This window comes from Rattus norvegicus, chromosome 1, assembly GCF_021556685.1.
Source record: "Rattus norvegicus strain SHRSP/BbbUtx chromosome 1, alternate assembly SHRSP_T2T, whole genome shotgun sequence".
NCBI classification, from domain to species: Eukaryota; Metazoa; Chordata; class Mammalia; order Rodentia; family Muridae; genus Rattus; species Rattus norvegicus.
In genome coordinates this window covers 193399722-193424242 of record NC_141534.1, presented here as the reverse complement: position 1 = coordinate 193424242, position 24521 = coordinate 193399722, and the positions used below count along the sequence as shown (strand labels likewise).

Genomic DNA, 24521 nt, shown 5'->3' with positions numbered 1-24521 from the left:
TCTGATATGTGTAACCCCTGTGGATGGGTCATTTGACATCCAAAGGAGTCACAACCCACAGATTGAGAACTGTTCTAAACCAAGACTGTGAAAATGAATTATTCTGCCAGCAGCTGGGCCTGGCTTTGGTGCACAGCTGGGAGATCCTGTGTTAAGTCCTTATGTGGCCTTGCCTCCTCTCCCCTAACTAGAATCAGGAATGCTGATTCCTGAAGCTCTGTTGTGAAATAGCTAACACAGAACTTAAGGGGAGAAAGGTCTACTTTAGCTCATGGTCTTGGAAGGTTCTGAATGTAATCACTTGGCCCATGCCCTTGAGCAGAGAGCATCATAGTGTGGAGAGTCTCTGGTGGAGGAGGCACAGGAATGAGCCAGGGCCCATGTAGGGACCAGTACCTGAACAGGTGAGCCATTTGGGAGACAATTCGTATCCACTCTGTAACTGTTCTCACTAATGTTCTCCTTCCGTCAGAATGTTCACAGAGGCTTCCTACTGTTCACACTGTCAATGCATAGTTACTCATTGTGAGTATGCGTGCATGGAGATGGCAGAGCCTTGTGTGTGTTGGGGTCAGAGGACAGCTTTCAGTAGTTAGTTCTCTCCCTCCACAGTTGTTGTCAGGCCTGTGTAGAAAGGTTTCGCTCACTGAGCCACCCTACTGGCCCCATTTTACAAGCCAAGCGACCATACTCTTGAGTGTCCTGGTGACTCTCAAATCCTTTGGGCAAGCGTGTGGTGCAGCCTCAGGAAAGCAACCGGAAGAGGCTGAGGGAGGCTGGAGGTGGGATGCAGGAAGGCAGGCGCACCCAGCAACATCAGAGCAAATGAGAGAGCACTGGGCAGGAACACAAGGGAGCACCTTCTCCTTCCAGGCCATGGTTTCCACAGTAAAGTGTAATGGTTAAAGTGTGTGTTGACACAACACGAATAGTGGGTGTCTAGACTGCTGGAACAGAACACAGGTGAGACAGGGGCAGAGCTAGGAAACAGAGCTAAAGTGTGTTAGGAGCCTCGGAATGTCATGTGGGTGAGCATCCCCATCTGAAATTCTGGGGACCAGAAATATTTAGAATACTTTTTCCATCTGAGGTACTTGTGTATGCAAATGAGGTACCTTGGGAGGGACCGAAGGTTAAACAGGGAGTTCACTTTGCTTTATCTCCACCTCAGACTCAGCCATTTTTACATGATGCTCACACCTGTGTTTTGACTGTGGCTTGTCACATGAAGTCAGGGGCAAGCTTGCCGCCTGTCAGCACTGAAGAGGTTTACAGTTTTAGAGCATTTTTTTTTTTTGGTTCTTTTTTTTCGGAGCTGGGGACCGAACCCAGGGCCTTGCGCTTCCTAGGCAAGCGCTCTACCACTGAGCTAAATCCCCAACCCCTAGAGCATTTTTTAATGTTTTGAGTTTGTGTTATTCTCAGCCTGCATAAAAGAATCATTCAAGGCCAGTGGAGAAAGAAGGAGCCATTCTGTTGGGGTGCAAAGCGATGAGCTGATCACTGAGGAGGTGACATCAGGTCGTCCCCTCACACCATGCAGCAGGCTAGAGTCTAGGTGGACTAACAAACTTCTGTAAGTGTGTTGGGGAAATACAGGAGAATGTGTTAAGTAGACACAAGAAGCCAAATCCAGAAACGGCCGATAAAGGACTCAGTCAGTTGCAGAAATATAAGGCAAAAGCAGCTTGATCCATAATTGCCAAACCCTCGAAGCAACCAAGCTGCACTTCTGTACATGAATGGATAAACAAACTGTGGTCCACCCAGATCTCGGACGTTTCTTCAGAAATAAAAACAAATGAGCATTCCGGCCATGGTGAGAAGACATGGAAGGACCAAAACGCTTATTTCTTGGTGACAAGCCAGCAGGGAAGACACAGTGTGGACTCCAACACCACCACATGTGGAAACGCCAGAGAGGAGACAGGAAACAAACATGAGGGTGCCAGCAGCTTAGGAGCCTTAGGGAGGAAGCAGGTGAATCAGGAGAGTTCCAGAGACTTGGAACTCTTCTGGATGGCACTGAATGGCCAACATGCACTGACCGCTATGCCAGACAGGAGTCATGGGCTCCACTGCAAATTTTAGTGACTAGCGGTGAGCCCACTTTGGCTCCTCCATAGGAAAAAGGTCCCACCTGAGGAAAGAAAGTGATTCCTGAACTGAGTGTGTGGTGAGGATGTGAGCACTCTGTGCCTGCCAATCAAGCTCCTTAGAAAAACAAAACTTACTGCTGAGAAAACATGTGTGCAGATGAGACACGGGATTACTAGCCTGAGCACTTATACCAAGTCACAGGTAGATGGTGTGTGTGTGTGTGTGTGTGTGTGTGTGTGTGTGTATGTGTGAGTGTGTGTATGTGTGTGTGAGTGTGTGTGCATGTGTGAATGTGTGTGTGATGTGTGTGTATGTGTGAGTGTGTGTGAGTGTGTGTGATGTGTGTGTGTATGTGTGTGTGTGAGTGTGTGTGATATGTGTGTATATGTGAGTGTGTGAGTGTGTGATGTGTGTGTGAGTGTGTGTGATGTGTGTGTGAGTGTGTGTGATGTGTGAGTGTGTGTGATGTGTGAGTGTGTGTGATGTGTGTGTGTGATGTGTGTGTGTGATGTTTGTATGAGTGTGAGTGGTATGGTGTATGTATGGTTTGTATGTGAACGTGTATGATGTGTATGTGAATGTGTGTGATGTGTGAGTATGTGTATGTGTTATGTGTGTGTGAGTGTTTTTGTGTGTGTGTGTGTGTGTGTGAGAGAGAGAAGCGGTATATGTATGGTTTGTGTGTGAGTGTGTATGTGAGTGAGTGTGTATATGAGTATGTGTGTGTTATGTATGAGTGAGTGTGTGTGGTGTGGTATATATATGGTTTGTGTGTGAGTGTATATATGAGTGAGTGTGTGTTATGTGTGAGTGAGTATGTGTGGTGTGGTATATATATGGTTTGTGTGTGGTGTAATATATGTATAGTTTGTGTGTGTGTGTGTGGTGTAATGTATGCATGGTTTGTGTGTGGGTGGTATAGTATATGTATGGTTTGTGTGTGAGTATGTATATGAGTCAGTGTGCATATGTTATGTGTGAGTGAGTGTGTGTGGTGTGATATATGTATAATTTGTGTGTGGTGTAATATATGTATGGTTGGTGTGTGTGTGATGTGTGAGTGTGTATGAGTGCATGTGAGTGTGTGTGGTGAGGTGTGTATGTATGGTTTGTGTGTGTGTTTGCATGATGTGTAAGTGTGTGTGTGAGTGTGTGTGTTTGAATGATGTGAATGATGTGTGAGTGTGTGTGGTGTGGTGTATATGTGTTTGGTATGACTGTGTGAGGTGTGTGAGTGTATATGTGTGTGGAGTGTATGTATGGTGTGGTGTGTGTGAATGTATAGTGTTTAGTATGTATAGTGTCATTTGGCATGTGTGGTGTTTGTGTGTGTACCTGTAGGTGTTATGTAGTGTGTGAGTTAGGGTGTAGAGTGTGTGGTGTGTTTATGAGTGTATTGTGGTATTTGTGTATGTGTTTGTTGAGATTTGGTCTGTTGCTTCGTATTGTAATGCTAAACACTGGTTGCTAAGATCTAGTTGCCCTAGATCTCCAGGGATGAGGAAATCCTCACATACACCAAGTGATGCTATGAAAACTTATTCCTTAATTTAAAACTGGTTAAATCTTTATTGGTTAAGTAAAGATGCTGGGCAGAAGAGACTTAAGCAGGAGCTTCTGTTCCCAGGCGTGGGGTCTGAAGCAGAGACCATGAGGAGGACAGAGAGTGAAGAAGAGAGAGGAGGACTATGAGAATGTGGCCATGAGGGCTGGCCAGACTGAGTAGGAGCAACTGGGATGGAGCCTGGCAAGTCATATCTCGGGGTTATTGACAGGGAAGTAGACAAAATAGCACAGAGGGCTGACATCTACCCAGCTCTAGTGATTTTAAGGCTTATTATAAATATAAAGGTTTGTATCTCTTATTTGGGAACTAAATGATCAAGGTGGGGTAGAAACCCCCAAATAACTCAGGAGGATAAAGCTGTTAAATCCAGGCTATTCTGATCTGCATAGTAACATTGAGGCAAAAAACAAAAACAAAACAGAAGAAAATAAAACAAGCTACACAACAAGAATAAAATTCAAGATGACCTGAATCTGAGCGCCTCCTGGTTAGTGTTTTTATTTTGTTTTGTAGTTTGTTTTTATCAACTTGACACAATCTGGAGGCATCTGGGAAAAGGGAACCTCAACTGAGAAAATGTCCCCATTTCATTTGGCCAATAGACAAGTCTGTAGGTTACTTTCCTGATTGACGGTTAATGTGGGTGGGCCTAAGCACACTGTGGAGGCACCACCCCTGGGCAGTTGGTCCTGGCTGCTAAGAGAAAGCAGGCTGAGCAAGCCATGGGAGCAAGCCAGCAAGGAGGGCATTCACCCATTGCTTCTGCAGCAGCTCCTGCCTGCAGGTTCCTGCCCGACTCCACCCTTGATGGGTAACTTGAATGTTACCTGAGAGCTGTAACATGTTGGTCTCCTGTCTTCCTCTTATCATCTGCCCCTTCCTCTTCAGGGCTGTCTCCCTCCTTAAGTCTGAGTCTGTAGCTTCAGGCTGAGCACACAGGAGGCCTCAGATGACAGGGTCTATAACCTGCTCCCCAAGTCAAAAGCTGTTTGGTAGTCCTGGTGGCTGGAATGATTTGTGCTTAGCTGGCATCAGATACCAAGGTTTCCTTATCTTGGGTCCCTTGAGATTCTCCACATTTGCCACAATCTTCATCTTTTGGATGAGGAAGGATTAGGGGTTCAGAGGGGTCAAGTGCTTAGTCTGCGATGGAAGACAGCCATTCCCATATTCTTCCAGCTCAACTGGACAACTACCTACGTTATACACTGCACATGCTCAGAGCTAAACAGTCCACAAAACATAAACCCCAGCTGCATTTGACTGTGTCACAGGTTACCTTCGTGTCACCATAATGACAATACCCATCAGAAACCCTTAGGTTTAAGGGGAAAGGATTTATTTTTGGCTCATGAGGCAGGCTGTGCAGCTCATTCGTGGGAGGGGGGTGTAGGGCAGCAGCTGCTCACATCATGGTGGACCAAGAGGCAGAGAGCCAGACAGGTTGAGGCACAGGGATAATGGTTTTTTTCCTGTGAGCTATCACCTCCAGTTGGGCCCTACTTCCTACAGCATCTGTAGTTTCTACAAAAGCACCACCAGCTACAGCGAGATCAAGTGTCCAAAACCTGAACCAGTGGGGACAGTCCTTGAAGGACAGTTCAGATTCGAACCATACACCATCCCATTTAAAAATAAAACAAAGCAACACAAAACACTGTGCTGGTTGTGTTAAAAAGAAATCTGCGAAGTTGATTATGACCCTCAACAGTGAGCTTTGGGAATCACCACAGGCCACTTGTGTCATGTGGTCTTTCTAAGATAGGTGTCAGCACATACGACTGCAGGCTGAAACCAGCCCTTTGAATTGTTAAGAAAGTCTTACTGGAGAAACTCATTAGTTAACATAGCTCTCACAGCCAGATGGATGAGTTAAATGGTTTTTGGAACAGACAACCTGGCCCCCAGACTCAAATGGCCCCTTTTAAGAGCCAGTTTCTAACATATACCTGTTCCCTTTGCTTAAACTTCGAAAGGGCTAGCCTGGATCCTCTGGCCCACCCCAGCCTCTGCTCTCAATGATGTTCCTTCCATGTTCTTTCCTAATACTAACAGGCCAGCTGGAAAGTGGCAGTGATGGGGTTGGGGTTGGGGTGTCCTAGACATGGGGACAAGTCCTTTCCTAGATCCTGACGCCTGCTCTGCTCTGCAGGTCTCCTGGGAATGGTCGCACACATGATGTACACACAAGTGTTCCAGGTCACTGTGAGCCTCGGTCCTGAAGACTGGAGACCTCATTCCTGGGACTATGGGTGGTCCTTCTGGTAAGTGGACCTTCAGGTACTAGAGTCTGCGTCATGCTGGGTACACTAAAGAATGTGTCAGGGTTCTGTGGCTTGTGAATGTGAAACCCATGCTGTCTAGAACAAGGGTACTTACTCAGTGCTTTGACTCAGAAGCCAGGATGAGGTGGTGTACGGGACAGGGTCAGGGGTGGAAGGTGGGCATACACAACCAGCTGGGACTCTGGCTTGTTGCCATCAGTCTAAGTGAAGAGACTCTGCAACTTCCCTCAAGGCCAGTGACTCCTCCACAAGCACAGATGAGGCCTATCTCTCTCCAGCATGGGCTGAGGTCCTGAACTTCCCTCTGATGGACACAGGTCCTTTTATTTCTCCTGAATGGTCATGGCAGCTGGGGAATGGCTTGAGAGTTGTGGTTCACACAAGTAGACCAATCTCTGGAGCCAGGGATAAGCTGCACATGGTCCAGTGGCAACTAGGTGAACTGCATGCTGGGTGAGCACAGCTGGATCCAGGAGATCTGGGGCTTTCCTCAAGGACCCAGTCTTTAACTCCCTCTTCCGCAGTCTCCCATGGCTTCAGTCTCAAGCAGCTTCCCTCAAAGTGGTGGCAAAGATGGTTGCCAAGCACTGCTTCCAAACAGCCCCTTACAACTAACAAGGGGCAGGGTGGGGGGGATGAGGAGTGGGAAGTGGAGGTAGGGTGGTTCCTTTTCTGACCTTGCTGGTAAAAACTCATTGGCTTAGCAAGAATCACGTGATTATCCTTGAGCCACATTTAAATACTGGGGAAATGAGAAGGATCTTGACCGGCCCTCCCCGAGTCACCTGGTCCAAAGAGTCCCTTCAATAGGGATTGGAGAGGTCCACGAGGACACTGGAGATAACAGTGGAGGGCACTCTTACCTGACAGGAATGGGCTAGAGCACAGTGCTGCTGGCCTTGTCCTGATGGCTGGAGACAAATGCTGGCTGAGTTGTTTGCCGTACGCCTGAGCACTGTGGCCCTGGGCAGCTGTTCTCCATGGTTTCAGGGATGCAGCTGTGGTGGCTCAGGTCCCATGGGTTCCAACAGGGCTCCGGGTCAATACTCAGGGAACTGAAGAAACCTGACTGGGGACTGCAGCCTTGGTAGCAGAAGGGACCTGAGTCCCAGTGGTCTGGTTCTCAGCTACAATGAGTGACAGGCATTCCAGGCATGGTGCCCTGTGCTAGAGCACTCCACAGCCTTCTTAGGCTGCTGCCATCCAGATTGGACGTGAACAGTGACCTCCTGTTGCCTACTGGGAACCAACTCAGGCAGGGTAGAACACTTGCCCTGGGTCACACAGCTTTAATGCAGCACTGGGATTTCTCTGTACCCAGCTCACTCAGCAGTCCCTGGATCCCACTACAGCACTGGGCTCCCAAGCTGAGTCTGCTGGTTTTGACCATGGCCCTGTGTTTCCCTTGGTCCCGACTCCTTTGCCCACACTGTCTCCCACATAGTACCAGCTTCCTCGGGACTTGTTAAAGCCGCCTACCACAAGGCTCAGATTAGGGCTGACACATTCGTCCGTGTCACAGAGGCCCACGGGACAGGTAACCCCATTTCTCATTCCTTGGCCAAAGGAGGCCAAGGCCAAAGGAGGCCATCTCTTTTGCTTATATGTGAGGACACTTGTCATAATTCTGGTCTAAGCCTCTCTGGCTCACTCCAGGCAGGGTGTAAGAGACCAGCTTTGAGGGAGGAAGCCCCAGCCTCCAGCTTCAGGACCAGCAGAAGCCTGAGGCTGAGGACCCTGGAGCACTGAGCACTCAAGGCTGCTGAGCGTCCTCTGGAGGCCACCCGTGCTACAGTCAAAGATCCCCACAGTTAGGTGTGTGGTGCACTCCAGTCAACGCATTTTGAGCAGCCCCGCAGGCACCCATGGCAGTGCTGAGGGTGGCAGACAGTGAGACATTAGGTCAGGTTCAAAGCTGACCCTAAGCCCTGCTAGCTGTGGATGCTGGCCAAGTTCCTTACCCCTGTGTGTCTCAGCATTGTCTGCTATAAAAGAGAGACGACCGTTTCTGCCTCATGGGGCTCTGGAGTGACAGCCCCTTTGCTGTCTGTTAGTGAGTGGCGTATCACTTGGCATCTACTCGGCCCAAGGAAGACTGCATATCGCGTCCTATGCCTTTGCAGGCTGCCAAGGCTCAGCAGGTTGGTCCTAGCTTGGAGACTTCCATAACCATCTGGTTCACATTGCTGAGGGGTGACCTTGGAGATAGCTCAGCACAGTGCTGGCTAGCATCTCGTGGTGACCAGGGTGGCTTCTCGTGCCTGGAGGCTGGTACCTAGGGACAGCATTCCAAGATCAAACATATCAGGATACCCCAAGTGGAAGCTGCAGGCTTGGTGTGTGAGGTCCTATGTCACTCTGTGGCACTCTGTGGGTAAGGGGCAGGTGCAGGAGCCGCAGCTCTTGGTTGAGGTAGAGGTTCTCATAGACAGAAGTGGAAGAAGTAAGGCTGTGCCTTGGAGTCACCTGGGCTGAGGTAACCATGCAGGCTTGACCGATTTCCTGCATGTGTGAGGCCAGCTTATGGTAGCCAAACAAAGCAGATGCTCTGCGAACAGCAGGGGTCGTGAAGGATACCTCAGCCCAGATAGCCAACCGCCCATACTTGGAGGAACACTGTTCTCTTCAGGTGTCTCAGGTTTCCCTAGCCTCCCAGAACACGCCAGGCAAGACTATGGTGGGCATCCAGCTGGGATGAGGAGATCCAGGCTGGCTATAGTAAGAACCGAGCGTGCTAACAGCACCACTCCTGCGTCAGAAAGTTAGAGAGTGTGGAATGTGTGTCCCCAAGTGACTGAGCCTCAGTTAGCCTCAGAGGTTGCCTGCTGCCTGAAGCACCAGTCGGCCTGTGGCGGGTTTGCTGGGCCTGAACCTACACTGATCGTTTTCTCATATCTGCAGAGCGTGGACTGTGGTGTGACAGTGTGGGCTCCGGCTTGCAGCTTGTAGGAAGACTTGCCTTGCCTGTGCCTAACTAGCTGGGTTAGGTGACAGTGCAGCTCAGGCAGGACAAACAGTGACTGGCCTCTGCCCTCCAGCTCTCCCCAGTCTCTGCCATGACCTACTCCCTCCTCACCTGTCTGTGAGGGCCAAAGAGCACAGATGCAGTCCTGAACGAACATTTTTTTTTTCCGTTTTGTTCTTGATAAATTGTGGGGGGAGGAGAACCTTCCTGATTTAACACACACATCAACTCCCACCCTGAGCAGTCTCTTCACACACTGTAAACCAGAGCAGCCAGCCCTAGTGGCACATTCTTGGAAGCATTTGGGAGGTAGTGCCATGAGGGTTATAAATTTGAAGCCAGCTAGGGTTTACATGTGAGACCCTGTCTCAAGCATACACACACACACACACACACACACACACACACACACACACACACACACACACACCTAAAAGGCCCAGAGAGGCTAAATACTTCAGTCCAGGCCACACAGGAAAAGAGTGAGTTGGGTTCCTGGGAAGTTTGTCTCCTGGCCTATGAGTGATCCTCTACACTGAGCCCCTTGTCCTGTGGACTAAGGGAGCCTCACTGTTACCCTTCCTTCCTTTCCCATCTCCCTCTCCCTATGGAGCTGGGAACTATGGTCTGCTTTCTTGTTGAGGACTTCTGGACAGCCATTCTGCGGTCTGGTCCCAAGTGGGCCCCTCTGCTCAGCACTCTAGAATTTCCTGATGGTCCCAAGACCACTGGGGACATTTTGCTGGGTTGGCTGGTGTCCTGCCTAGAGACTGTGGTCAGTAGATACTCTGGCCTTCTTTTCTGTTAGATCAAGGCAGCAAAAGGGTTATGGCCCACAGGGGTCCTGATGGCCATACCTTGGAGACACCTAGAGCCTGCAGTCATTTTGTTCCTAACGCTCTTGGGCTCAGAGGGTGGCCTGGGTTAGGTCTTTGTGCCCTGTCCCTAACAGTGAGCCCATGTCCTCAGTCTACAGGTGTCTGTGAGAGACCTTCCCCAATGCTTTCTTATTGTCTACCTCTGTGCAGGCCCTCGATGGCAGAGCAGCGCCTCCAATCTGTTCTCCAGCTTCTGCTTGCCTCTGTGGCTCCTGGGAGACACAGGGGGTGGACAGCCACACTCTCCTGTCACACCACCTTCTCTCTTGTCCCCAAGTGTCTACTGTGCTCTTAGCTGTGAAACCAGGCCAGCCACCCCCATACTTCCCTGCAGCAGCCAGCAGTGTGAACAGCAGACACCAGAAGTTTCCAGTCTCAGAGGCTCCAAGCTGTGCCCTGTGCAGGCAACTGGAGGTCTCAGGGAGAAAGACAGGAAGATAAGAGTTGGTGGGGTGTGGCCTGAGCCCCACCCCCAACCCTGGCATTCCAGGGAGACAGTGTGTTCTTATCTGCTTTTAATCTGTTTTTGTTTCCTCTGTGTTACCTCATTTGCTTATTCATCCCACAGTTATTTATTGAGTACCTGCTGTGTGCCAAGCTCTGGTCTTGGTGCCATGGCGTTAGCAGTGAACCAGGTGAAGCATTTGAGTCTGTGGGGGAGGAGTAACCACAAACAAAGCAGGATCACAGCTTCTAGGAAGTTAGGGTAGACATGTCTCCCACTGTTCCTACTCTACATGGCTAAGTCCTTGTGTGGGCCATTGCAAACAGAGTTGGAAGAATCTGGACATTGGAAACAAGCCAGGAGACTGAATGGAGGAGTAGCAATCAGATGTTCTCTTCCTAGAATTGGAGCTGATGGCATGGAGGACACAGACATGTCCAAAGGCACAGACAGAATGACAGTCAAGGATCAGGAAGGGTCACAGTCTTAGACACTTCTGTCACCATGATAAGCAAAAGGAACTCAAGGGAGAAAGACTTTATTTTAGCTCACAGCTCAGATGTCTGGTCCATCCTAAGAGGTCAAGGCAGCAGGAGTTGGAGCAGCTGGTCATATCATGCCCACCACAGTCAGGAAGAAGAGGGTAATGAATGCTTGCTCAGCTCACTCCTCTATGCTGTCCAGGACTCAAGCCTAGGGAATGGTGCCACCACTTTTAGTCTGGGTCTTCCTACCTCAAGTGACTTAATCAGCATAGTTCCTCACAGGCACACCCACAAACTGAACAATGCCTCACAAGGGTGCCTAGATACTTATTTTCTAGGTGATTCCAGGACCTGTCAGATTGACATTGACACTACCCCACTAGCTGTTAATGGAGACTAAAACTTTAAGGCAAAATTTCCCTGTTTCAGGAAATCCTTGTGGTTCCCCACTCTTGGCAGCACAGACGGAACTGAGATGTTACCTCAGCAGACCTCATTGAGGTGTCCCGCTTCCTCACTTGCTGTGTGGTACCAGAATGGGGAGCCCCATATCTAGATCAGTAGCAAGCCCTCCCACTCAGTACAGTGAAGACCATATGGGATATATGAAGTTGGGATACTTTCAGATGTAACAAACACCCCATGTGCCCCACTCGAAGGCACTAGTGGGGAGCCAGGGATTGCCAGCTTACCCAAGGTGATGAAACCACCTTCCCATAGAGCCACGGAAGGCAACGAGGAACAGGATGACACACCTCTGCTCATCTCTGGCAGGATGTCAGTAGAGGTGTGCTGGGAAGCCAAAAGGCCAATTGTCTGCCTAGGAATCCTTACCACCTTGAGTGGTGCCTACTGGGAAACTTGGGTTCTTATGCTTACTTTCTAGTTACCTGGTGGGGCTCCTGGTTTTCTTGCTGGAATATGGTCAACGGAAGCCAACTGAAGCAGAGGATTAAACAAGACCCAGGATCTCTGTAGAAAAGTCCAAAATGAGCCAGACACAATGGCTCATCTCTGTAATCCCAGAGTTTGGGGAGGCAGACTCATGTGTGAAAAAATAATAGAAAGAAAAGGAAACCATATAAAGTTTGTTTTCTGGCCGCAATGAAATCTAAGAAAGATGGAGGGAAATCAGGAAACAGTTGCAAACTAAAGAACAAACTTCTCAACAGTGCCTGAGGCACAGAAGGGGCCTCCAGGAAAACTTTAAAATACATTAAATGAAAAAAGTTAAAATACAACTCAAAAACCTGTGGGGCTAAAGTAGCACCGAGAGGGAAAAGGACAACACTGGATGATTCCTTATCAATGAAAGAGAAAGACTGGGGCTGGAGGGGCAGCTCAGTGGCTAAGAGTACTTGCTGCTCAGTCACGAGGACTAGAGTTCAGATCCCAGCTCTGAGTGGGCAGAGATAGTAAGATCACTGGAGCTTCCAATCTAGCCATGAAAATACGAGGCACATGTTCAGGGAGAGATTGTGTCTTAAAGGAACAGGCAAAGAGTGAGAGAGGGGGATACTCAATGCTTTCTGTCCTCAGTGTGCACACTAACATAATACATAAGCCGCTGCACACACGTGTACGTGCAGTCAAACACTCACACGGGCGCACACAAGAATGAACAAATAAATGCATCTTTTAAAAAAATGTTTTAAATCAGTAATGAAAGTTTTCACTCCAAGATTGTAGAAAAAAGAAGGTTTAAAATAACTCTAAAAACAAACGAGAGAAAGATAAGAGCAGAAATCAGCAAAATTGAAAATGAACAACGATGACAAAAAAGAACCAGAGAAAAATCAATGAAGCAAAAAATCTGCTTTTTAAAAAACATGGCAAATAAAATTGACAGTCCCTAGCTTTTTCAAAACTAAAATGAGGTATGGCCGTGACAGACCCCGAGGACATCAAAAGCATAGCAAGGACATATTACAAACAGCTCAGGACACGTGCACTTGACAATTGGATGGAACGGAGCTGTTCTTTTAAAAGCACAGATGGGTACTTCTCACTCAGCAGGAAATAAGTCGTCTGGATATTCCAGGAACTACTAAGAACATTGAAACAATAGTTTTTAAATGCTCAAAAAGAAATCTCCATGCTCACATGATCTTACTGGAACATCGTGCCAAATATTTAAATAAGAATTAATACCTATTATCTGTCAGGTAATAGAAGATGAGAGAACATTTAGCAATTTATTTTATGAGATTAGTGTTATTCTGATATTAAAATCAGACAAAGAAGGTGCAGAGAGAGAGAGAGAGAGAGACGCGCTAGACTATTAGTTTTCTTAACCTGTCAGCGAAGAGTGGCAAATAGGTGTCCAGAATATAAGAGTAGTGTAAACCATGTTGAGGAAAGTTACCCAGTTATGAAGAATTTGAAACCTACTCAGTGCCATCAACCACATCAGCGGCCAAAAGAAGGAATAGCACGTGATCATATCAACTGACACAGAAAAGCACCTGGGCTACTTAATGTCCTTAATAATTCTCCCAGAAAACAAAGATGAGTGGGAATTTCATCTTGATAACAAAAATTGATAAACGTCTATTGACAGCACTGAAATAATGTTGGAGAACATCTCTGTGACACTGAGAATCCCACTGGAGGTCCTGGCTAGCACAATTAGGTATAAAAGGCAATCAAAATCATAAAGATCAGAAAGAAAGAAACAAACCACTCCCATGTGCAGATAACGATTATCTGTGCAGAAATACCCAAGGAATGCACCAAAAGTTTTACAGACTGGACCAGTGAGTTCAGCACAGTCTTAGGCCATAAGAAGAAAACAGAGTCAGTTTTATTTCTATAAGCTGACAATAAAAATTTGGACAGAAAAATATAATTATATTTATTAGAAAAAATAAATTCATAGGCATTAAACTAATAAAGCATTTCTAGACCCCATACGTTAATAATAACTGAAAAACTCACATGAAAGAAATCATTGATCTTAATAGTAGGCTGTATTCACAGATCAAAACACCCAACATGAGGTCTATTCTCAAAGTAGAAATACAAGTTTAATATGATTCTTATCAAAATTTCAATGAGACTTATAGAAATACACAGGATATTTTAAAATGAAGATGGACATGCGAAAGAAGCAGAATAGCTAAAAAAAAAATTTTAAAGAAGGAGAAAGTAGGGCGACTCAGTCTACTCAATTTCAAGACCTATTAAAGCTATAGTAACCCAAACTGATATTAGAGTGTGTGTGTGTGTGTGTGTGTGTGTGTGTGTGTGTGTGTGTGTGTGAGGGTGCGCAGGGAGGTAGACACATCCATCAATGGGACAGAACACAGGGATCCAAGGGCAGACTCAAACAAATGCCTGCTTAGTTTTTGACAAGAAGAGCCAGTCAGTTCAGTGGAGTGAGGGCAATGGTTTCCACAAATGATTCTGGAGCTATTGGACACTCATCACAGAAAACCAACCTTCCTCTAAATTCTGCATTAAAGCAGGTCACAGGCCTAAGCATAAGATGTAAACTTATAAAGGTATTAGAAAAATACAGGAGGAAAACCTTTGGGAATGAAGGCTTAGCAGACATTTTTTAGATTTCACTTCAAAGGCATAAAAGGAAAAAATCAATCAGTCAGCCTATTAAGAGGCTGACAAGGCTTGCTGCAACTATGAGTGTCTTTAATCCACACGTCTGACAAAGGGCTAACATCTGATGTGGTGTTTTCAAAGAGAGATGCCCGCCCCCCCCCCCCCCCCCGCCCCATAGGCTCGGGTATTTGAACACTCGATCCCCAGATAGTAGTGCCGTTTGGAGCTAATGTGGTACAGCCTTGCTAGAAGCTACATCGCTGAGGGCAGGCTTCGAGGCTATTTATCTTCATCCTACTTCCAGTTCCCCTCGCTGCTTTGTGCTTACGGTTGAGGATGCGAGCTCTCAGCTTCCTGCTCCGGCCTCTAGGACTGCTGTCGCTGCCATGCCTCCACTCTGCCATGATGGACTCAACCCCCTGGAACCTAAGCCTACATAAACTCTTCCTTACGTTTCCTTTGGTTGTGGTGTTTTATCCCAGCCACATAAAAGGAACGAACCCACCTAGTACACAGAAGGAACTGAGCTCTGAAAGCTAAGAGGACAGCAAGAACAACCAAAGCTCCCAATTAGTAAGTGACCTGTGGAGAAGCTATACAGATAGCACAGACACAAAGTTCAACACCTTTAGCCATTAGGAAAGGCACGTTGGAAGCACGATGAGCTAGGACTATGTGTCTCGTAGAGCAGCTAAAATAGCAAATACTGGCCCAATTGAATGCTGGTGGGCTGAAGAGACACACACATCTCAGCAACAACGAAGAAAACTATTGATGGATGTACTTCGAGTCACTCTCCAGAGAACCGCTAAGTGAAAACAGTCGGCCCAGACATGCGGGCTGCATGATTCCACCTATATCAAATGCTGGAAACGTTAGGATTCTAGAAATGAAGACCAGAATAGTGGTTGCCAAGGGCCAGAGGAGGTCAGGAAAAAAAGTGGATGTGGTTATGAAATGGCAAGAGGAGGGATCCACTATGCGCTGTCATTTGATTATGACTACTGCGTACATACCTTGGTTCTGATACTGTGCCATAATTGCACTCATTTTGTAATGTGTTGTAATTGCCAAAAACTGGGTAAAGATGTTACAAATCTTCCCATATCCCTATGCATATTATAAGTTTATTTGAATCTATAAGTACCTCAATTTTTTAATTAATTTAAAATTTTAAAAAATGATTAAAGGGAGAAAAGGTTCCAAGAAAATTGTAGGGTGTGGTAAGGATGGTGAGAGGGGGCTGAGGAGGTGACACTGGAGGTGAGAAGTAAGAAGCTGGGCTGGGAGCCTGGGGAAGCTTAGACAGGAGGGAGGACCAAGGTGGGACAGGGTCATTGTTGTTTGAGAACAAAGGGGGCTTGGGTGGTGGCTGGAATGATAACACTGGGCTAGCTCAGGGCAGCTCTCCCTTTAAATGAATGTCCTACATGGACAGCAGATGGGGTATGGATATGACATACAGGTCAGCCTGCCTTTGTGTCTGCCCAGTAATTTCTGTCTGCCTCTGCTCTCTCCCTGGAGCCTCTGTTCCCTCTCTGTAGCCTGGGCTCTATCCCGACAGCCTAGACTCCAACCCTAATGTATGGACTTCACCCCTACACCCTAGGCTCCATCCTTATAGCTTTGGATCCTCCCTGTCTTCGTTAAGCTTCAGTTGCTGTGATGAAACCCCATAACCAAGAGCAAACTGGGAGGAAAGAGCTGATTTCACCTGACACTTCCAGGTTCATCACTAAGAGAAGTCAGGACAGGAACTCTAGCGGGGCAGGAACTAAAGAAGAAGCCAGAGTGGAGTGCTGCTTGCGTCTTGCTCCCCATGGATTGCTCACCCCGCTTTCTTATACCATCCACAACCACCTGCCCTGGGGGTGGTCCTGCCACATCAATCAATAATTAAGAAAATGTACCTACTCACAGGCTTGTGGTGACAATCTTATAGAGGAATTTTCTCATTTGTGGTTCCTCCTTCTTAGACAACCCACTGTTGTCTAGTTAACAGAAACTAGCCAGGACAATCCCATGGCTTGGGCTCCATCCCACAGCCTGGGCTCCATCCTTTTCAGCCTTTTGCTTTGCTTGGATCTCTGCCTGCAGACTTTCTGCTTCATCCTCTGGTTGGGACCATTCAGAGTAGGAGTAAAGGTTTAGTTAATGTTAATATTTCTGGCTGTAAGGACTGAAAATTCAGCCTAAAACTAACTTATGTGAAAGAAGGTGTTTGCACAGATAAGTAAATAAGGACTTTTGTTGCCTGTGGCAGAAAACCAATACAAAATGACTGATGAGGAAAAAAAGAATCCAAAGAAAAGGATCTGGGTTTCCATGAGGAACAGGTTCAAGGACAATGGCGGCAGCTCCTTGCTGCCTCTGCTTTCTCCAGCTTAAGTCTCAGGTTGGGAGGTGACAGGACTGTCCCCAGCAGTTACAGATAGACAGCTCACCAGGTCAGTAACCCAGGAGAGATGTGGGCTCTTCCCTACAGTGTTTGAGATGGTGTCTTCAGATCCAGACCTAGGCCGTGGCCACATCCCTAAGGGCTGAGGCAGCAGAAAACAATACTTGCATTGCCCAGGGCCGTAGTCAGGTACTCACTCCTAGAGACTAAAGGTAAGCCAGATCCATACAAACTATGGCCCTGAGAGATGGAGGTACTGTTATCAGAAGCAGGAATGGATGCTGAGCAGGTTAAACCAACACTCCAGAATTCTCCACACGAGCTTACTTCCTCATTCTCTCACCTCGGGGTGTGAGCTCCTGCCAGGAAACATCCCTGACTTAGCAGGCACCTCAGCTACACTGCTCAGGAGAGAGCACTTGATGATGGATCAGCTTTGGCCACAGCCCTGGTCCAGTCATATTCATTCATTCATTCATTCATTCATTCATTCATTCATTCATTCATTCTGTGTGTGTGTGTGTGTGTGTGTGTGTGTGTGTATGTGTGTGTGTATGTGTGAGTATGTGACACATTGTACACTTTAATAGGCCTGGAAATCCTCAGAGAGGCTGACACCTTAAAAATGTCTATTATAGACACTCCAGGCTTCTAGAAAATCTAAATTAGCTCCAAAAGGTGAGGAACCTATTAGTGGGTTAGGCATGGACGGAAATAGGTGATTATTGAAGATCTATTTGAGAAAAGCTGAATCCACAGACTTTTCCTTTACTCTCCTTCTGGAGTTCGCTCAGGCTGTTGTCAAGAGGGAAGGAGGCAGGGCTTCCCTGGAATAGGGATTGGGGATGACGGTATTCAGAGACCTACAGGTGGGCTGTTGGCAGGGGGCAGCCTGGAGCTCCCAGGTACTGTGGTGCTGGGAGAGCAGAAATGAGCCCATAAACTGAGACCAGAAGAGAGTCATCAGCTTGGATAAAATCAGGCCAGTGGGACTGGAACTAGGCTGACTCCCCACTCCTGGCACTGTGTGAGTATACAATCCAGATCAGAAGAATCAGGCAGGAGGCCATTTCTAGAACTGAGTCTGGCTTTGGGATGAGTTCAGTGCCCTCATCAGGTAGGGCAGCCAAGCAGTCCAGCTACAGGAGGAGAGCAGACTGTCAGCCAAGAGGGACATCAGAACTTCATCTCTCAGTGGGACGACTGCTTACATCCTGAATCACAAAGAAGTGGGAGTAGGAACTCCTTTCCAAGTAGTGGCAATAAGGACAGTGAGCCTTTCCTAAGTGCCTTCACATGCTGGCTCTAGTCTGGTGTATTCAAGAACCAACTCACAAGACTGGATGTAAGGGGGGGTGCATGGCACAGAGGTCAAAGGTATTTTCCAGGGGCATATGGGAGCAAAGATAACTTTAACTCTCATGCTAAACATGCCTGCCTCCTTCTCCAGAGTCAACTTCAGTCTCTTTAGACATCCCCACTCTAACATCCCTGCCTCCCACCGTGTGTTCATGTACTCTGCTAACTCTTACCTCCATAGTTTTGCTGTCCCCCCTTCCAGGACGTCCTTTGGCCAGGACTTGTTCATCTCCCCAGGACCAATGTTGTCATCACTGCATCTGGATGACTGTTCCCGATTCTCTCTCACATTTCTCTTACAGTAATGGCTAAGTAATGTGTCTTTGTCACAATGTGAGGACCACTGTCATTCTTCCAGATCGAAGTGGAGTGGGGACCAAGTCTCAGGGCTTGTAGCTGTGCTCAGTAGACAAATAGTGTGTGGGCGAGGCTCCTTGTCCATACCCACCCTCACTGTGGCATCTCTTTCTCTTGGTCTCTTGACAGCTTGGCCTGGGGTTCATTTACCTGCTGCATGGCGGCGTCCGTCACTACGCTCAACTCCTATACCAAGACAGTCATTGAGTTCCGGCACAAGCGCAAGGTCTTTGAGCAGGGATACCGGGAAGAGCCGACCTTCATAGACCCCGAGGCCATCAAATACTTCCGGGAGAGGTCAGTGCATGCATGGTTCTCTCTGGCCAGTACTAGGAGTTTGAAGTCCAGCGTCTAACCTCAGTAAACCCAAGACCTCATTCAAGACTGGGACAAATGGTCTGATTAAGGTGATCTTGGAGGCGGGACAAACTGGGTAAGATAGGTTATGGACTTTCAGATTTCTGGGACATCGAATGTTTTGTGGGCATAAGATTGCTCAGGACTTATATGACCAGATTATAGTAAACTCAAAATGAAACAACATGTGAGTGGTAGCCATTCAGCCCCAGGCTATTTCAACTGCAATCAGGAGGCTGAACCATGGTCTCCTTCTTGAGTATCGTAACAGTGCTGTAAGAAGGGATTGGCAGCAGAGTTGGTGATGGCCACCGGAAGTTGAAGACTTCTCAAGGTCAGGAACAACACCTAATTACCTATGTCTCTGGAAGTGATATGGGAACAATGTAGATGACAACAAATAGTGCATGGGTGGCTAGATAGATAAGTGGATACATGGATGGATGGATGTGTGTGTGTGTGTATGTATGTATGTATGTATGTATGTATGTATGTATGTATGTATGTATGTATAGACAGTCAGTTGAAAGGTTACATCTGGATAAGTAGGTGAATGAGTAGATGACTGGATAGCAGATAGATGGATAGATGGTTAAATATATGGCCAGATATGTGAATGGGTGGGTAGAAAAGGGAGCTGGTAGATAAGTAGATGAATAGATAGATAGGTAGGGGTTGCAGAGATACACCGATAAATGGGAGGATGGATAGATGGATAGGTACATTGCTGGATGAATATGGATAATTGAGTGATTGGATTTGTAGGTGACTGGGTGGATGGATAGCTAGGTAGGTGGGTAAGTAGGAAGGCGAACGGGTAGATGAGTCAGATGGATGGATTCATGGAGGGAGAAATACAGGACAGGATGGGCGGCAGATGGGTGGAGGATGAATTAGGCCACCCCCTGTCTAGTCCCAGCTTAGGGGTTCTGAGCCCACCTCGTTCTTTCCTCTTATTTCCTAGCTCCATCCACAGTCACTCCTGTAGGCTGGCTACAATCCAATGCCTCCCTGCCCAGCTTTGCTGGGATCTCTTCTGGGCCACAGGAGGTGCTGCTCTCATTACTGCTTTCTGCATGCTGAGGAAGCTGTCCGCCCAGTCAGGGCCAGTGCTCCCCTCAGAACTCTTGTCTACTTCTAGGCAGGTGGGAGCTGATGACAGCAGAGGCAGGGGCAGAGGTGCCTCACATCCTGGCCACACACAGACCATCCTGCCTGAGCCGGGTGCAGGAATCTGTAGGAGTCTAAGAATAGCTGATGTGGGCCTGGGGTCTCCACTCCAGTGTTTCCCCTGGGTGCATCAGTTTCCCCCCAGTGCCGGGAACGGAGCCCAAGGTCTCATGTATGCCAATACCATTCTCCCACTACTGAGCTTCACCAAAGCCCACGCCACCTTCCGTTGAGTGGAATCCCAGACAGCCATCCAGCTATGGCTGTCTCACATAGCTGTGCTAGGTCCTGTGTCTGGCATCTAACAGCATACTTGAGACCTCCCATTGGGCATTACTAGCTTCCTTTGATAGATGAGGAACATGGGACTCAGAGGTGTGAAGATCCTCATTTAAAGCTGCACAGTAAGAAGGAAATGGGCTCAAGTCTGTGCAGTTCAGAGGCCGAGCCTATTCAGAACTGGCCATGTCCCCAAGAATCAGGCCACCTGATGGGAAGAAGCTGACTCAGCATCAAACCTAGGGATCTGCCTGGGTCTACATAGGTGTCCTGAAACTGTGGGCACATCTGCCCAGTGTTCACAGACAGTGTATGTGGGAGTGTTGGGGGCTCTTACTGCTGATGTGGGAGACTCAGGAATCAGCCTTCTCAAAGGCATGGTGCTTTCTAGAATGTCCAGGAGGCTGTCAGCAGTGGTGGAAGAAGGCCTGGGCCTCCTACTCACAGGAGAAACCACACTGAGCAGGACCCAAGCCCTGAGTGCCAGCCTGCTCATGAGAACACCTTCCCTGATCCTTCCCTCCTCCCCTGCCCCTTTCTCCTCTCCTGCGTTTCTTTTTTTTGGGGGGGGGGTTCTTTTTTTCGGAGCTGGGGACCGAACCCAGGGCCTTGCGCTTCCTAGGTAAGCGCTCTACCACTGAGCTAAATCCCCAGCCCCTCTCCTGCATTTCTTAAAGCCACATTCCAGATAAGCCCTATACCCTGTCCTTGGGTGTGGGGAGAGGGGGCTGAGACAGAGGTAAAAGCAAAGCTCTTAGTGGGTGAAACTGAGCAGCCCCAGAAGCACACCGTCAGGGTAGGTAGAGGACCAGAGGGAAGAAGATGGGCCAGAGGCTTTTTAAAGTAGAGTCAGACCATGCATGCCACATAGAGTGGAGGATCGGCCCCCGTGTGATTATTCTAGATCTTTCTCTGCCTTGGTCTTTCCTCTGCCTCTCATCCCTTCTCCCACGGGTACTCCAAGTCTGCCCTATTCTGGGCTTTTGCATTCATGGTGCTCTCCCTGGGGTACATAACAATTCACCCCTCTTCCTGGTCACTCTTCTGCATGTGTACCCTGCATCCTTACGATGGGGTTAGTATCACCTGGTACCACTTAAGGCACTCCAAGTCTCCAGGAATGTGCCAGTGAGAACTCGTGAGGTGCTTTCCTGGTGATCTGGTGACCCTTGGGAGCTCTGGATGCTGCTTCCCTCTTGCCAGGCATTTCACTCCAGTCTCCTTATCTGTAGACAGTGTCCTGGCAGAGAGGAGGCCATTGGTTCCCAACATGCTCAAGAGCTTGTCCCAGCCCAGCATCAGTAGCCAGGACCCAAGGCGGGCAGCCTTCAGTGCTTAGTGCTGTGGTGAATGGCCTGAAGCTCCCGATGCCCCATTAACACTACAACTACGCGTTACACTTCGATATGATCCAACTGGGGAAATTGCATTCTACACTTGGGAGGGAGCAGCTCAGACTATGCATACCCCACCCTGTCAGCAGCTCTCATCAAGACCCAGTTCCTGAAGCCCCAATGGCTCTGGCTCGTGATGAGTGCTTCCCGGCATACGTGTGGAATATCACTTTGCACATTCATAACTTAACATTATGCAGAGGTTCATCAAATTTGATTTCCCTTCCCTCCGAGGAGAATGTTTCAGCTCTGCTGCTCTGTTCTATTTTCTTCCTTCCTCTCCCCCACCCCACCCCCCAGCTCTTTGCCTACAAGCAGCTCGGAGCACATGGCTTTGTTGCATGGCTTTCGCAGGGCAGCTGAGAGACACACAGAAGGAGAGCCGTTGGGAAGCAGAGGGGCAGAGGGTGCTGTGGTTGGATCGGGCTCTTCGCTGCTGTGTGACTTGGCTCTAGGCAGCAGACAACTCTGGGCCTGTGTCTTTTGCACATGAAGAGAATCCAGAGCCCTTGGCATCTGGAAATGCTGACATTTTGTTCCCCTGTGGTGCATTTGACTCAGGGCCTGGCATGAGAAGAAAAGGGGGAGGGGAGGGGGAGAGGGAAGGAAAAGGGAGACGGGGGGGGGGCAGGGGGAGAGAGAGAGAGAGAGAGAGAGAGAGAGAGAGAGAGAGAGAGAGAGAGAGAGAGAGAGATTGATTTTGTCCCTTCTCCTAATGGCCTTGTTGGGCCTCTGAGTGTAGCTTGGAAACCACCTGCTTAGGATAGAGGCAGAACAGGGCTTCAGATGGGTTGTTAATCTTGGAACAGCTCAGCCTGACCCACACCCTCTAAACACCCCAAGTGTGGCTGACTCATTGATTCCCACAGAATCTCTAGGAGGTGCGGGTAAAAGTGGTGTTGTCCCTACTCCACATATGCCGAGTTGAGGCCCAGAGGGGTGCTGTGATTTGTTCAAGGCCACACAGCTGGCTAATGCCATCCCAGGCCACATAGTCACCATGGCATTTAATCTCAGTCCTGATGACTACTATGTGGCAGGAATAGAGTAGCCTTGGCTACTCAGAGGAGGGTGCTGAGGAGTCTCCAGGTGGAGACTCCGCAGTGCGAGAGGCAGGCAGGGCAGGTGCATGCAGGCCGGGAAGTGTGAGCATCTGGCTCCGACTACCCCCATTGCCACCATCAGGAGAGGAGTCTGCATCCCACCCTATCTACTCTCCTGAGGTTGCTGCTCTGGGAAGCTGTTGGGCAGACAGGCCTGGGCTGTCTCTTCCCTATGTCATCCATACTGTCACCCGAGGTCCTTTTGGAATTTTCTCAACGAGAGTCCTTCAAAGGTGTGAGGGGCTGTTAAGCAGGTTCTGAATGGCTAGGGACTTTGAAACATTGTGGTGTGCGTGTGTGTGTGTGTGTGTGTGTGTGTGTGTGTGTGTGTGTGTGCATGTACCACATGTATGTGCACATGTGTTAACATATGTCATTCTCACAGAAGAGGGCAGGTCATACCACCAGGCTGGCTGACCCAGCCCCTGGAAATGGTATGTCCCAAGTCTGCGAAGCCCCCAGAATTCAAGAGTCCCACTGTCTGACTGCCAGCTGTCCCCAAGGAGGGAGTCTTAATTGGCCTCCTGGGGAGTGGGTGGGAACTGCTGAAGGTAGGCAAACATTTGCAGATCAGGGGTTCTCCTGAATAGTTAAATACACAGATCTGGTAACAGCACGTGAGAGAAAATAAGACCTGTTGGGTCAGACCCTGGAGAGAATTCAGCCGCACTGAACAAGCAGCCTGCCTCCCTGTGGATGCAGTAGCCTATGAAGAGCCCAGAGCTGCTTGGGAGGACGCTCCCACTCGAGGCAGCCTCCTGCCACCGGCTTTCCTCCTGCTTCTCGGCTGTTCTGATGACTCATAGCACATGCTCATTCCTCGGCTCGCTGTGTGTCAGCCTTTCCTTCTGAAGGGAGTTTGCTCTTGCTCTCCAGCATGTCCCAGCGCATGGATGCACAGCACAAGGGCTCTGTAGTGCAAGCGTTGTTAATTAGAAGCAGGTCAGCTGGGGTTTCCCATAGCAGCCGCCCTTCTAGCTCTCTGCCTGCACCGAGCCCTGAATCCTTGTGGAATCAGACTTTGAATTGAGTCTGTAAGCTGGGCTTGGTGGCAGAAATAGTGAGCTCAGATACTCCTGAGGGTGAGAACGGCAAGTTCAAAGCCTGTCTGGCCTACAGAGTAAGTTTAAGAGCAACTTAGTAAGACTGACTTTAAAAAAGAATAAATAAATTTAAATTTTAAAAAAGAGAGAGCTGAATGTCATAGCAGACGCTTTAGCCCTGGCACTTGGGAAACAGAGTCAGGTGGATCTCTGTAAGTTTGAGGCCACCCTGATCTACATAGTGAAACCCTATCTCAAAATAAATGAATGAATGGATAAATAAATAAATGACATAGGTTTAATCATTAGTACTGCAAATACACACACACACACACACACACAGCATATATGTATGTATACATATGCGAGAAAACAAATAGAATGACCCTGGGTGTGTGAGGTGTGAGTCCCCTCACCAGTTGCTTCACCTCTGGTGAGTCCTGTTGTCTGGCTGGAGAGTGACTGTGTCCTACCTCCTAGCCTGGTCATGAGGTGACAGCAGCTGCAGATTTAGTAGGAACATCCTCTCTAGCTCCCTGTTAGCCTTTAGAGACCTCCTTCTGTGCAGGGAGAATAATACTACCCCATAAGGAAGAGGTATGTGGCATCCTTCAAGTGGATGTTTTTTATCTTGTAACCACTCCTAGCAGAAGAGTAGAGACTCTGGGTCTCTCTGTTGACTATCTGACTACTAAATCAATGGGCCCCAAGGAACTGGCATTTCCTGGGATTCTCATGCTGAAGGCTGCTGCTTCCAGGGACCTGCTTGTCTCCTAGG

General features: G+C 48.3%; 1 protein-coding gene across 7 annotated transcripts in view; it reads left to right on the top strand.

The window, feature by feature from the left end:
* Gsg1l (GSG1-like) overlaps positions 1 to 24521 on the top strand; it is a 207533-nt gene that overhangs the window by 162012 nt on the left and 21000 nt on the right. For all 7 annotated transcript variants that reach the window (NM_001419662.1, XM_087582842.1, XM_087582826.1 and 4 more), the window contains 2 exon segments: positions 5820 to 5931; positions 18527 to 18694. In NM_001419662.1, coding sequence (NP_001406591.1) covers positions 5820 to 5931; positions 18527 to 18694 — 280 coding nt within the window.